Raw genomic sequence first — 12,566 nt, 5'->3', positions numbered from 1 at the left:
TTCTGAGGCCCTGCTCTCTAGGGAAGCAGTAAGACCCCAGCCAAATGTTAGAAAGGGTCAGAAGCAGGAACTATGACAGAAGCTTGAGACAGAGTAAGCCAGGCTAGGCTGACCAACAGCACTAGCCTGAATGTATCGTTCTACCTAGAAGCACTTTCATTGGTGAGTTCTCCACACTCAAGAACTGACTCTGGAAAAAGGACAATTTTGCACTGCCGCACTGAGCCCCAACTACTCCCAGGTCAGAGAGAGCAACTCATTCCATACAGGATACTGTCCACTTGCTGCTACAATAGCTGAGTACTGTGTGTGTAAATGCAATGCAATTACAAGGATCCTGTCTTAATGCATGGAGCTGAGGGTTTGCTATACCCTGTGGCTCAAAGCCCAGGACCAAGACTTACTCTGGGTCTTGTTTTTTGTGATTATCACAGAAGAGCAGGCAGGAGAGCGGCCTGCCGTCATGGGGCTTCCATTCATGCAGGCACCTAGGAGAGAACCAGAGAGAAGAGGGGACATGTACACCAAAACTACCAGAAATAGAAGGGCTCTGAACAATTCACAGCTTTCATTACTCAGTCACCAGTTTGAACTGAGCCCAAGTCAGCAGCGATCAAGAGTTATCACCCGATGGCAGTTTGCTGGCCTGTGTGAAACAAGTCCAGTTGGCAGTGGACAACAGACTCTGCCACAAAAAATACCACAATGATGGGCGTCTGCATGGAGCATCTAGAACCAGAATGGATAATGGAGACTGAACGCCGCCACTCGGATTTCTGTGGCAGCAGGTCAGTAGAAGGATATTTGCTCTGTCAGTGCCTGGGCCGTCCCTGTTCTATGGACAGGACTTCTGTCTCCAGGGAGAGCCAGTGAACCTTTCACCAGCATTAAACTGATTCCCTGCCCTTCCCCATTTTTAGAAGTGCTGAGCACATCCTACAATACTCAGCAATTCTAAAATGCTCTGCAATGCTAGAGTGTTGTATAGACATTAGTCCTATAGGTCCTCCTCATGGTCTGAGAAGCAATCAGATAAGGAATCCCCAAGAGCTGAACTTCTCTGTCTCAGCCAGGGGAAGCTCCAGTTGTCCTCTGTTCCATGACCCATCCCTTCTTTTCTGCTTCTTAAGTTACCTTGGCTCATCTTGCCCCTCTATGTAGATCTGCCAGAATTTGACATAGCCATCGTGGCTTGCTGTGGCCAAAACCGTCCCATCCGGAGAGAGCGCTCCCTCGCTCAGGCACTAAAGAGGGAATAGGAAAGCAAATCAGCCATTCCATGTCTCCGCAGGAAAACAGAATTTAAATATAGAGAAAGTGTGATGGGTCAGGGTGCTAAAGATAAGCCTGTGAGTAAAAGTAACCAGGGGTTTATCCCCCCCCACAAAGAATCAACACGTTTCCACCCCAGGTAATAATCCCCTTTTCCAGACAGTGAGTCAAATATGCTGGGTTGTGCTCGTAGGCAACTGAGGCCCCCATCTGATGTCACTCCTTTCTTAAGAAATTCATATTAAGAGCACATTTAATTTTATTTCCAAATCTTTCGGATCTCTACTTCTAAGACCATTAACTTATACACAACAGCATCAACTTTGCGTTTCCTGCTTGTGCCAAGAGTTAAGTGGAAAGAAATATACAAGTTTTTGAAACTAAACAGCCAAAGTATTATAATTGTCTCAACCCAAGCCTGTAATTCTGATCCAACCTAAACCTTTACACCAAAAAGTGTACTCACCGCTTAGCCTGATGGAAACTGCCAATGAAAACATGATAAGCAGCTTCCATATAATGAGAACACACCCAGGGAATGTTCAAACACTCATTACAAAAACTTCCCTGTGTTATTGACACTGAAAATGCATCACTTACCTGTAACTGGAGGTTTGATGAGGTGTGTGGTCCCTATATGTATTCCACACATGGATATGCATGTGCACCATGTGCCTAAGTGCAGAGATTTTTAGTAAGCAGTATCCGTTGGTCTGCATATGTGCAGTTCTCCTCATGCTCTGAACCAAGGATATAAAGGGCAGTGCAGACCAATGCCTCTCCAGTTCTTTCTCCCACCACAAATCCAGTTATGATCTGCAGCAGAGGGACAGAAGGCAGGTAGTGGAATACAGACAGTGACCATACAGCTTGAAGAACCTCCAGTTACAAGTAACCAACCTCCATTTCTTCTTGGAATGATGTTCCCTATGTGTATTCCACATGTGGGAAATTAGCAAGGGTAGTCATTCAGGAGGTAGGTGCGAGGAGACAGAAGTGATGGCTGATTGTAACACTGCTGTCCCCACAGCTGTATCTGTAGTAGAAGACTGGACCAAAGCATAATGGCCTGTGAAGGTGTGTAAGCAGCTCCAGGCAGCTGCCCTACATATCTTTAGTAGAGGTATGACTTGCAGAGCTGCAACAGAGGTTGCTTGTGCTCAGGTGGCATGGACCCTCACCCCCTCTGAGGGTCAGGGAACGTGAGCTAGTTGGTAGCAAAGGATAATGTAGCCAGAGATCCACTTAGAAAGTCTGCGCAGATACAGCTTGAACCCCAGAACCCTCTGTTATGGTAACTAAAAGACTAGGTGTCTAAGAGCTTTTGTTCTTTTCAGATAAAAGACCAGTGCTCTTCAGATGTTCAGAGAATGAAGGGTCCTCTCCTCATCAGAAGCATATGGTTTCAGAAAAAATATCGATAAGTGGATGGTTTGACTCATGTGAAACTCTGAAATTGCTTTAGGGTGAATTGGTGGTGGTGGGGAGAGTGCAAAGAGAGACCTCCTCTTTATGGAAGGTGGTGTATGGTAGGCCTGCTCCCAGCTCATTGACACTTCTGGCTGATGTGATGGCAACTCGGAAGGCAACTTTCAGCAAGAAGCAGGACACAGCACATGTGACTGAAGGGACGTTTGGTGAGAGACGAAAGAATGAGGCTGCCGTCCCATTGAGGTGTTGGGCTTCACCAATGGTGAGAAGGATCTAAGAAGTCGTTTCAGGAATCTAGTCATTGTGGGATGAGTGAAGTTAGTGTGGCTGTCGATAGGGGGATGAAAAGCACAGATTGCTCCGAAATGAATCTGCAGAGAACTAACAGAGAGACCCAAAGTCTTAAGGCAGTGGTTCTCAACCTATTTACCATTATGGGCTGCATATGCAGCTCTCTGTGTGTTATGTGGACCACATCCACACAATATATGCACTACCTGTATGGCCCTGAGGATGTCACATGGGCCACAGTTGTGTGTTGACTGGGCTGCAAGTGGCCTGTAAGCTAAGAACAACTGTTTTAAGGGTAAGTAGATATTCTAGAATAGCAGGGATCCCAGTGGACTCTGGAGATAACTGGTGTTGTGCCCAAGAGGAGAATCGCTTCCACTTGGCTGAATAACATCTCCTGGTAGCACCCTTCCAGCTTTGGTTGAGGATGGATTGAACTGCCCTGGAAAATGAACACTCTACATCTTGATGCCCATCCAAATACCAGGTCTTGAGTTGCAGTGGTCCCAGAATGGCGGCCTGGAAAGATGCCGTTGTATTGCATTAGCAGGCCCAGAAATGGTTGAATGTTGATGGGCGGACAGGCTGAAAGTCTCAGTAGGCCTGTGAATCAGAACAGTCTCTGCCAGTTGGGTGCAATAAGGATGACTTGAGCCCTGTTGTAACAGATTTTCCACAGGACCTGTGGTATGAATAGGATGGGAGGAAAAGCAGACCTGGAGTGATCCCTCCATTGTAGCAGAAGAGTCTCCCTTTGAGCCGCTGCCTAGCGCTGCCCTGGAGCAGTACTGGGGAAGTTTTTTGTTCACCTGTGAGGCCTAAGATGGCATTTTCCAGCAGGTGAAGACCTTGTTCAGGACTGAATTGTGACTCTCCCATTCCTGGTCTGTGGAAAAATGTCTGCTGTTAGGGAGTTCTGCAGCCCTTGTAAACATGCTTCAGAAAGGACTACGAGATATCTGATACCTCAATTCCAGAGGTTAACTGTCTACACACAGAAGGAGGGATCTTGTCCCCCCCTTGCTTGTTTATATAGAAAACAGTCACCATATTGTCCGACATTGTCTGGATGTGCCGAGATCAGAAGAGTTGGAGGGAAGTGTTGCAGGCCCAATGGACCACTCTGAGTTCCAGGAAACTGATATGGATCCTGGACTCCTGAGAGGTCCACATGCCATGTGCAGTATGATCGTTCATATGAGCTCCACAACCTAAGAGGGAGGCATCGGTAAAGACAGTCACTTTGGGTATTGATGTGGGGAAGGAGCCCCTACTCAAACTTTCTCTGGCATTGTCTGCCAGATGAGAGAGGCCAGAATTGTTCCTTTGGCATTGTTGATGACTTTTTCTGGTGAGTAGATGGACTGAAACCAGGTTTGCAGCCAATGGAGATGGAGCCTGGCAAATGGCATCTCATATGCGCATGAGGCCATGCAGCTGAGAAGGGAAAGGGCAAGTTCTGACTGGAGTCTGAGAGTGACCTCTTGTACAAGATCGCCCCATGGCATGGAATCTCTCGATAGGCAGACAGGCACTTGTAGTCGAGTCCAAGGTTGCTCTTATGAAGTTTATGGACCTTGTGGGGTCAAAGTGGACTTTTCATGGTTGACACAAATTCCTATGGAAGTTAGTAGCTGGAGCAGGAATCGGTTGATAAACTGGATTTCCTTGTACAATCTGCTTGTCAGAAACCAGCTGCTGAGGAATGGGAAGATGGTAAACTGGTTTCTCCTCATCCAAGCTGCCACCACTGAAAAGACTTTTGTAAAGACTCTGGGTGTGGTAGCTAGCCAGAATGGAAGAGCTCTGACTTGATAACGGACTTGACAAAGGAAGAACTTGAGGACCCTTCTGAGGGATGAGCGAACGTCTATGTGAAATTATGCATCTTCCATGTCAAGAGCCGCGAACCAGGTGCCGTCTTCCAGAGAGGGGATCATTGATGCCATGTAGAATTTTAGATAATTATAGTTTGTTGGTATAGAGGTTAGGAGTCTATTTCAGCAGTGGGTGGATGAAGTTCTGTGGCCTGCAATGTGCAGGAGTTCAGACTAGATGATCATGATGGTCACTTCTGGCCTTAGAGTCTGTGAGTCAAGAATTGGTCTCCATCCCCCATTCTTTTTGGGGACTAAGAAGTATGGGGAGTAGAATCTTTTCCCTTCAAGTTGAGACGGAACTCATCTGTGGCTCCCTGGTGGAGAAGGGAGTCCACTTCTTGACACAGAATTTCCTTGTGAGACTGGTCCCTGAAAATGGACCAGGAAGAGGTTGACAAACTCAATCTGATGTCTGGTAGTGAATAATTTCTAGCACACATTTGTCTGTTGTTAAAGCTGTCCAGTGTGGGCAAATTGGATAAGGAAGCCTCCAAAAAACTGAGGGACAGGATGACGTGGCATCAACAAAGGGATGTGGGTCTCAACAGTCCCATCAAAATAAATCCCTTGGCTGTGGGTTAGAGTGAGCCGTGGCAGTAGATGTTGCAGGAGCAGTGTACCTGGACCTTTGAACCTCTATTGTTTGATTGATGATTCCTGGGAGCATTAGTAGTAAAATTGTTGAGGTGTCTTGCGCTGTGATGCTGCCTCTTCAGAGCAGGTGTACAGCTATTCAGAGAACAAAACATTGTCCTCAAGTCCTTCAGAGTGTGGAAGGAATCATCCATCTTATCACCGAACAGGTTAACTATATCAAAGGGCAGATCTTGAATGGTACTCTGCACCTTTCTAGGGAAACCTGAGCATTGTAACCAGGAATCTTTCCTCAGGACAATGGCTGTAACAATCTCTCTGGATGCTGTGTCCACAGCATCAATTGCAGCCTGTAGAGTGTTTTGGCCACTAATTTTCCTTCATCAAGCAAGGACTGGAACTGAGTTCTATCTTCCTGAGGGAGTGTTTCCTTAAAATCCAACAATGTTGCATAATTAGTGAAGTCGTATTTAGCTAGAAGGGCCTGATCATTTGAAATTCTAAATTGGAGAAAGGCAGAGAAGACCATTCTCCCGAGGAGGTTGAGCTGTATGGCAGGCACCTTGTCCAAGGGTGCAGTTTTGGGGTTCTCATAAAAATAAAGGGAAGGGTAACCACCTTTCTGTATACAGTGCTATAAAATCCCTCCTTGCCAGAGGCAGAACCCTTTCACTTGTAAAGGGTTAAGAAGCTAAGATAACCTCCCTGGCACCTGACCAAAATGACAAATGAGGAGACAAGATACTTTCAAAGCTGGAGGGGGCAGACAAAGGGTGTCTGTCTGTCTGTGTGATGCTTTTGCCGGGAACAGATCAGGAATGCAGTCTCAGAAACTCTGTTAATTTAGTAAGTAATCTAGCTAGAAATGCGTTCGATTTCTTTTTGTTAAATGGCTGCTAAAATAAGGTGTGCTGAATGGAATGGATATTCCTGTTTTTGTGTCTTTTTGTAACTTAAGGTTTTGCCTACAGGGATTCTCTATGTTTTGAATCTGATTACCCTGTAAGGTATTTACCATCCTGATTTTACAGAGGTGGTTCTCTTACCTTTTCTTTAATTAAAATTCTTCTTTTAAGAACCTGATTGATTTTTCATTGTTCTTAAGATCCAAGGGTTTGGGTCTGTGTTCACCTGTACAAATTGGTGAGGATTTTTATCAAGTCTTCCCCAGGAAAGGGGGTGTAGGGCTTGGGGGGATATTTTGGGGGAAGACATCTCCAAATGGGCTCTTTCCCTGTTCTTTGTTTAACACGCTTGGTGGTGGCAGCATAGGGTTCAAGGACAAGGCAAAGTTTGTACCTTGGGGAAGTTTTTAACCTAAGCTGGTAAGAATAAGCTTAGGGGGTCTTTCATGCAGGTCCCCACATCTGTACCCTAGAGTTCAGAGTGGGGAAGGAACCTTGACAGGGGTGTTGCAGCCTGGATCTTTTGGTGACTCCCTGTGCCACCAGAGAATTTGAGAATAGAAACTGCCTCCGCTTAGATGGAACAAATTAGAGCTTCTCAACCCTCTTTGGGGTAGGAGCACAGGAAGCAGAAGTGTGCCACACTGTTCTAGCTGGATCCATGATGGCCTCAATAACCGGGAGGGCTGCTCAACTGGGACCTGTGGATTACAAGATGTCCAGCAATCTACATAGGGGCTCCTCAACTTCTTCGAGCTGCATTTGGAGCTCAGACACCACCCTTTGAAGGCGCTCCTGATATTGCCTGTAGGTGTCAGATGGAGATGGGGTAACTGCCTCATCTGGGGAAGTTGATGAAGTTGCTCCCAGAACAGTTGAACTAGTCGGATCCGCTTCAACTTTGTCTTCCGCAAACTCTGATGGGGCCAGTTGGTGCTGGCCAAGAAATGGCAAGTAAGGCTCATGTAGTGATCCCAGCTGCCTAGAGCAGAGATCCTACAGGAACCAATAAAGCCAGCATGAAGGATCAGCCAGCTGAGGAGGATCCCATGGCACTGGGTACCACCTGTCTCTTGCAAAGTCATCTGATCGGCGAACAGAACCCTCATCTCTGTCCAGCCCCGTTTCTGAATGGCAGGCTAGGGGCTCTTCTGGAACCTCTGACTCATCAGATGAAAAAGCTGAATCCTAAGCTACCAGCGAAGCTGACAATACCAATGGCTGGGTACTCAGGCTAGCGGGTGGGAAAGGAGAGCGGCTCTATGTCCTCAGAATAGCTTCTTCCATGGGAATAACTGTGTGTCTGAATAAAGAGGAAATGGGAGTGAGGACAGGGGAGAGCAAAAATGTCCTCTGGGGAAACGTAGGTCTCAGACTGCCCCAGGGTACAGGGTGAGTCAATTGGTGGAGCCATCGGATCCAGTGCTTCTTTGGTCACAGTGGAAGTCGGATCCCTCTGGGGACATGATGATATTGGCACATAGTCTGATCTGGATGTTGAAGGGACCAGCGTGGGATGTCTATCTTTAGTTTGCACACTGGACCCAGAACCAACGGATGTGCGCTCCTTTGTGCAACTTTCTCCTGCTGAGGAGATTTACTCAGGACTAAATCTTTAGGACCCGTGCGTGAGAACTCCCCTGACTCTGAGGAGTTGAGGAGGGATCTCTTTTCTTCAGGTCAGCTCCGGAAGCAGAGAACTTGTCTCTATGCTTGTGAGAGTGCTCCTTACTCTCATGAGACGCCTTCTCCTTAGGCTTAGAAGTCTTGTCCTCAACTCCCGAGCTTGTGCTTTGAAGGGCACTGCCTGCTGATTGAGGCTGACGTGGTGGGGAGGGGGTGTCTCCCCAGCTGGGATCTGCATGGGGTCTCATGGCCTTCTCCAGATGTTTAGTAAGTCTTTGCTCTCGACCCTCATGAGTTCCGGGAGGGAATGAGCAGCACATACTGCACTTAGCTGAGACGTGAGCCTAGTCTAGTCAGTAAAGGCAGTGTTGGTGTTCCTTGCTCATTGAAAAGGAGCAGGGGCAGGACACGCAATTCTTAAACCTTGGTACTCTGGGGCTAATCCTACTCTCTGGGACGCATTTCCCTGAAGTGGGGGGAAAACAGCTACCGACCTACACTCATACTTAAGACTAAAAGAATACTGAAACTATTTACAATATTCACAGACTGAAGCAGTCAAAGTAAGCAGCTGTGGACGCAGAAGATTCTGACTCGGGCCATGCGGCGGTCAGAAGGAACTGGAGAGGTCCCGGTCCGCACCACCCCTTATGCCCTCGGTTCAGAGCACAAGGAGAACAACTGCGCATGTGCAGACCAACGGACACGGCTTTCTAAAGATCTCAGGCACGTGGTGCGCGTGTGTACCCACGTGTGGAATACACATGGGGACCATCCCTCGAAGAAATTGTACAATTCTCATTTACTTTCCCCCAGTGATGCAGTTTTATTTACTTTTCACCTTTCACTCAGTATGGAGAATGAAACCAAACTCATTCATTGTTACTCCTTTCCAGATTCTAATGGTTTCACTCTCCATACTGAGTGAAAGGTGAAATGAGAGCAAAGACTTACTAAACATCTGGAGAAGGCCATGAGACCCCACGCAGATCCCAGCTGGGGAGACACCCCCCCCCCGACGTCAGCCTCATTCAGCAGGCAGTGTCTTCTTCATTTCTCAGGAATAAGCTTTCCCAGTATAACTGCACCCACACTAGCAGTTGTACCAGCAAAACTATTCCCATATAGCTAAAACTGTACCTGGTGCTTAGACAAGCCTTTAGAAATATCATGAATAGCATTTGTAAATCTTAAATTACACTCATTGTCTACGGATGGGTATTTGAAAGCACCTAAGTGACTTTCAATGGGAATGGCTCCCAAGTCATTCTGATACCTTTGAAAATCTTATATATGCACAATTACGAATGATACACCTTATACACATTGACAGCAACCCCTTACAGTGTAATTAGTTTTCTGCATTCCTATAATTTCAGAAATTGACTGTAGTTTAATGGGAACTAAGCCCCATGTGATACGGAAGTCAGAGATGAAAGAGACCCTTTGATCCCATTCAGCTCCTTGCAAGGGTAGGACAAGGGTCCCCAAAGACCACATACAATGAAATCTGCCAAACTGAGTTCATACCTTTTCCTATATGTACATGCTTATCCTTCCTGTTGTCATAGTTCCCCCACTCTGTCTGAGAAGGTGAAAGGTAAGTGTGAGAGCATCAGAAGAGATGCTGCTGTTGAGAAGGCAAAAGCCAAAGAGCCTGAATGCCTTTTTACACCCCCAGGGCAGCTGAGCTTTGAGGGTCTACCTGGTAAGTCGCACACTTCTAAGGTAAAGCACAGAGATCCACACAAAAGGACTAAGTACCATGCTCCACAAGAGCCATTGGGTAAATAATTTGTCCTTTGATTGTCTGCAGCAGCCAAAGCATTTATGGGCCAACACAGCATTTCTCCAGAGGTGGCTTTTGGCTGGTTTGGCTGTAACAAAAATTAGCGTTGCTTTGAGATGCAGGCTCACCGGTCTCTCTCTCTGACGTTTGCAGAACTGCCCATTAAGCCCGTAAGAAGAAACTGCAGGAAAATTGGATTCTCCTGAAAATGGCTGAGCCACTAAACACTGTTGTGTTTCAAGGAACGACTGTGTCCCCACCATATTGCTTGGTGACTCGCAGCCTCAAGGTGCAAACGAGCTTGTCCTGAAAGACAGACTGTAGAAGTGACAGCCCAGCCTCTCCATTATGAAAGGCACGGCAGGCGTCTGTCTCCTGGAAGTTCCTGCTCCTACCAGCCCCACAGGCAATGCATATGAGGACCCAAGGGCATAAGGAGCTAAGGACATGATCACATCCCTGCTTGCCTTTGATTTCATCAAGCGATATGAACGTAGGTATTTATGTGGCAATGTTCAGTAATGCCAGACAGATGACTCAGCAGCTCGGCAGTGGCAGAGACGTTCATTCAACTTTAAGTCACCGACAGCAGCCCAGGGCTGCGTCATCTTTATTTAAGGTGGGTAACAGTCCAACTAAGTAAGTTGAGGGAGCTAACGGTTCAAGATATGCCAAAGAGACTGAAAATGACATGGAGAGTGCCCCAGCGATCGGTTTTGGTGCGTCAGCGACTCGCCTGTCCCCACACTGGTCTGCTGAGAAGATCATCCACCAGAGGGAGCCCAAGTTCCAGAGAGGACAGACAGTAGTGCTCTTACCGTGCTGTGGCCTTTCACCACGATGAAGCCCTCTTTGATGTTAGTCACCTCCACCGGCCAGGAACTGTTGTTGGCTCGGATAATATCCAGATCCCAAACCTCTGCCTGGAGGAGAACAAGGAGAAATGAGTACATGTGCATGCCTGCAGGCCAGTGCCTGAAACCTCCCCAGCTCCTTCTAACAGTCACAGCTGCCATGAACCCTCTCGTCCAGCTGCCACCTCTGGCCAGTGCTGCACTGGGCCCCATGCAATATATTCACTCAGAACTACACAAACACAAAACAGCTTTTGGGCACAGCAGTGATGCATCCAGCCTCATGCAGCAGCCTCAGAGGCCTAGGGGCAACAAAAGGTCCTGGTCACGTAGGGGAATCCAAGTTTGGTCCCATATCCCTGCGCTGTGCTCAGTGCCTGGAGAGCATCAGTCAGAAGAACCTACCAGCCTAGTGCAGGGACTCTGAAGAGTGTGCAGGGCAAGGGGACAATCCTCAGCACAGGTGCCCCTTATATAGGTTAGATGGTGCCCTCTGCCCTGACATCTGTGGTGGGCAAGACAACATCAGACTCAAGCAGCCCAGTTTTCTGAGTGCCCTGCGTGCATGGGCAGATTGCTCCTCCTCAGCACTGTGCATGGGGGCAGATTTGGATCCAGTGAAGCCCCAATAGCCAGGCATTCAGTTCCTTTTCTGATTTTTCATTGCTGCTGTGACTGAAGAACCTGGAGATCAGCTAAATTAGGTACGACTTTGGAAATCAATCAGGTTTTGCAGCGTAACCAACTTGAGTGCTTAAGAAGGGTTCTTTTAGCAATGGGGACTTAACCACCATACTACGTGGAAAAAGCAGAGACCAAAGCACAGGACTCAGAAAGACTGGCCTAGTCCATCCCATCCGGCCCACCAGGATTATTCCCTACTGTACATTTTACAGTTAGACAGCACTAGTAGTGTCCCAAGTGGTGGATTCCCACCCCTTTCCTTTGTAGCCTGATAACTTTCTCCTAGTGAAATGTTTCTCCAGACACGAACCCTTTATTTTCCTAGTAACTTAATCCCGCTGTTTTTATTATACTCTACGGGTCACTCATGCTCCTTCCTTGGCTTTCCCACCCCTCAACTATTATATTCCCTTCATTGCCAAGCTCTATGGATTTAGCTGTTTTAAAAGGACAGTGTCACGATGCCTCTCCACATACAGCCCAAAGCTGTATGTGCTTTTTCGTTGCCCTACCACACTGCAGATCCGTGCTTTGCTTGCTGCCCTCTGCCATCCTAAGGGCCATTTGGTGTTGCTGCTTTCCAGAGGAATTCCTCTAGAGAGGAGGAGGTGTTTATTTTTCCCTTGATGTATTAGCTGCATTCCCCCACCCGCTTGTGTCTCACATTAATTTCTGCCTGTGTTTCTAGTCTCTCTATCCCTAGATTAGTTCTCCGCCATACTTCTTGTTCACAGCTTCTTCCCATTCCGTTCCATATGTGGATTTCACTGATGTGTGGGTTACTCCATCTATTAGATCAATGCTGAGCATGGTCCATAAGACCCTACCTAGCAGCAGACTGGAGATGAGACTCCTATCCAAGGAATCCACTCTGAGGGCTTCTCTACATGAACATTTAGTTTGCAGTAAGCGGGGGTGTGAATGTAACATGCACTAGTCTGCCACAGACTAACAGTCCATGTGGACTCTGCTGACATACACAAACAGCTGGTTAACGTGCTTCCATCTAGTCCTGTTTCAAAGAGACCTAGATCAGGTGGAAAGTCTGGTTGAGTTTAGGAAGGGGTTTGAGCAAATTATAGAGCAAAGACATGAGGTATCTGAAGAGAAAAGCTCAGAGTTGCAGATGGAAGCAGGACTGGGGAATTCTGAGGGGAGACTGGGTGTGGAAAGTGGTCAGTGGAAGCATGTGACTAAAAGAACCAGGCAGAGGAAAAGACGGGCTAGTGAAGGAGAAATA

General features: G+C 47.3%; 1 protein-coding gene across 3 annotated transcripts in view; it reads right to left on the bottom strand.

Moving 5' to 3' along the window:
• The window catches only part of EDC4 (enhancer of mRNA decapping 4), a 59,730-nt gene that overhangs the window by 27,181 nt on the left and 19,983 nt on the right, over positions 1 to 12,566 (bottom strand). For all 3 annotated transcript variants that reach the window (XM_037877881.2, XM_037877882.2, XM_037877880.2), the window contains 3 exons: positions 10,607 to 10,711; positions 1,135 to 1,244; positions 405 to 488 (listed from right to left, as the gene is read on the bottom strand). In XM_037877881.2, the coding sequence (XP_037733809.1) occupies positions 405 to 488; positions 1,135 to 1,244; positions 10,607 to 10,711 (299 nt within the window). The remainder of the gene's footprint in view (positions 1 to 404; positions 489 to 1,134; positions 1,245 to 10,606; positions 10,712 to 12,566) is intronic.

The sequence above is a fragment of the Chelonia mydas genome, chromosome 12 (assembly GCF_015237465.2).
Source record: "Chelonia mydas isolate rCheMyd1 chromosome 12, rCheMyd1.pri.v2, whole genome shotgun sequence".
Taxonomy (NCBI): Eukaryota; Metazoa; Chordata; order Testudines; family Cheloniidae; genus Chelonia; species Chelonia mydas.
The sequence above is the reverse complement of the archived record's forward strand: the minus strand, read 5'-3'. Positions and strand labels throughout refer to the sequence as shown.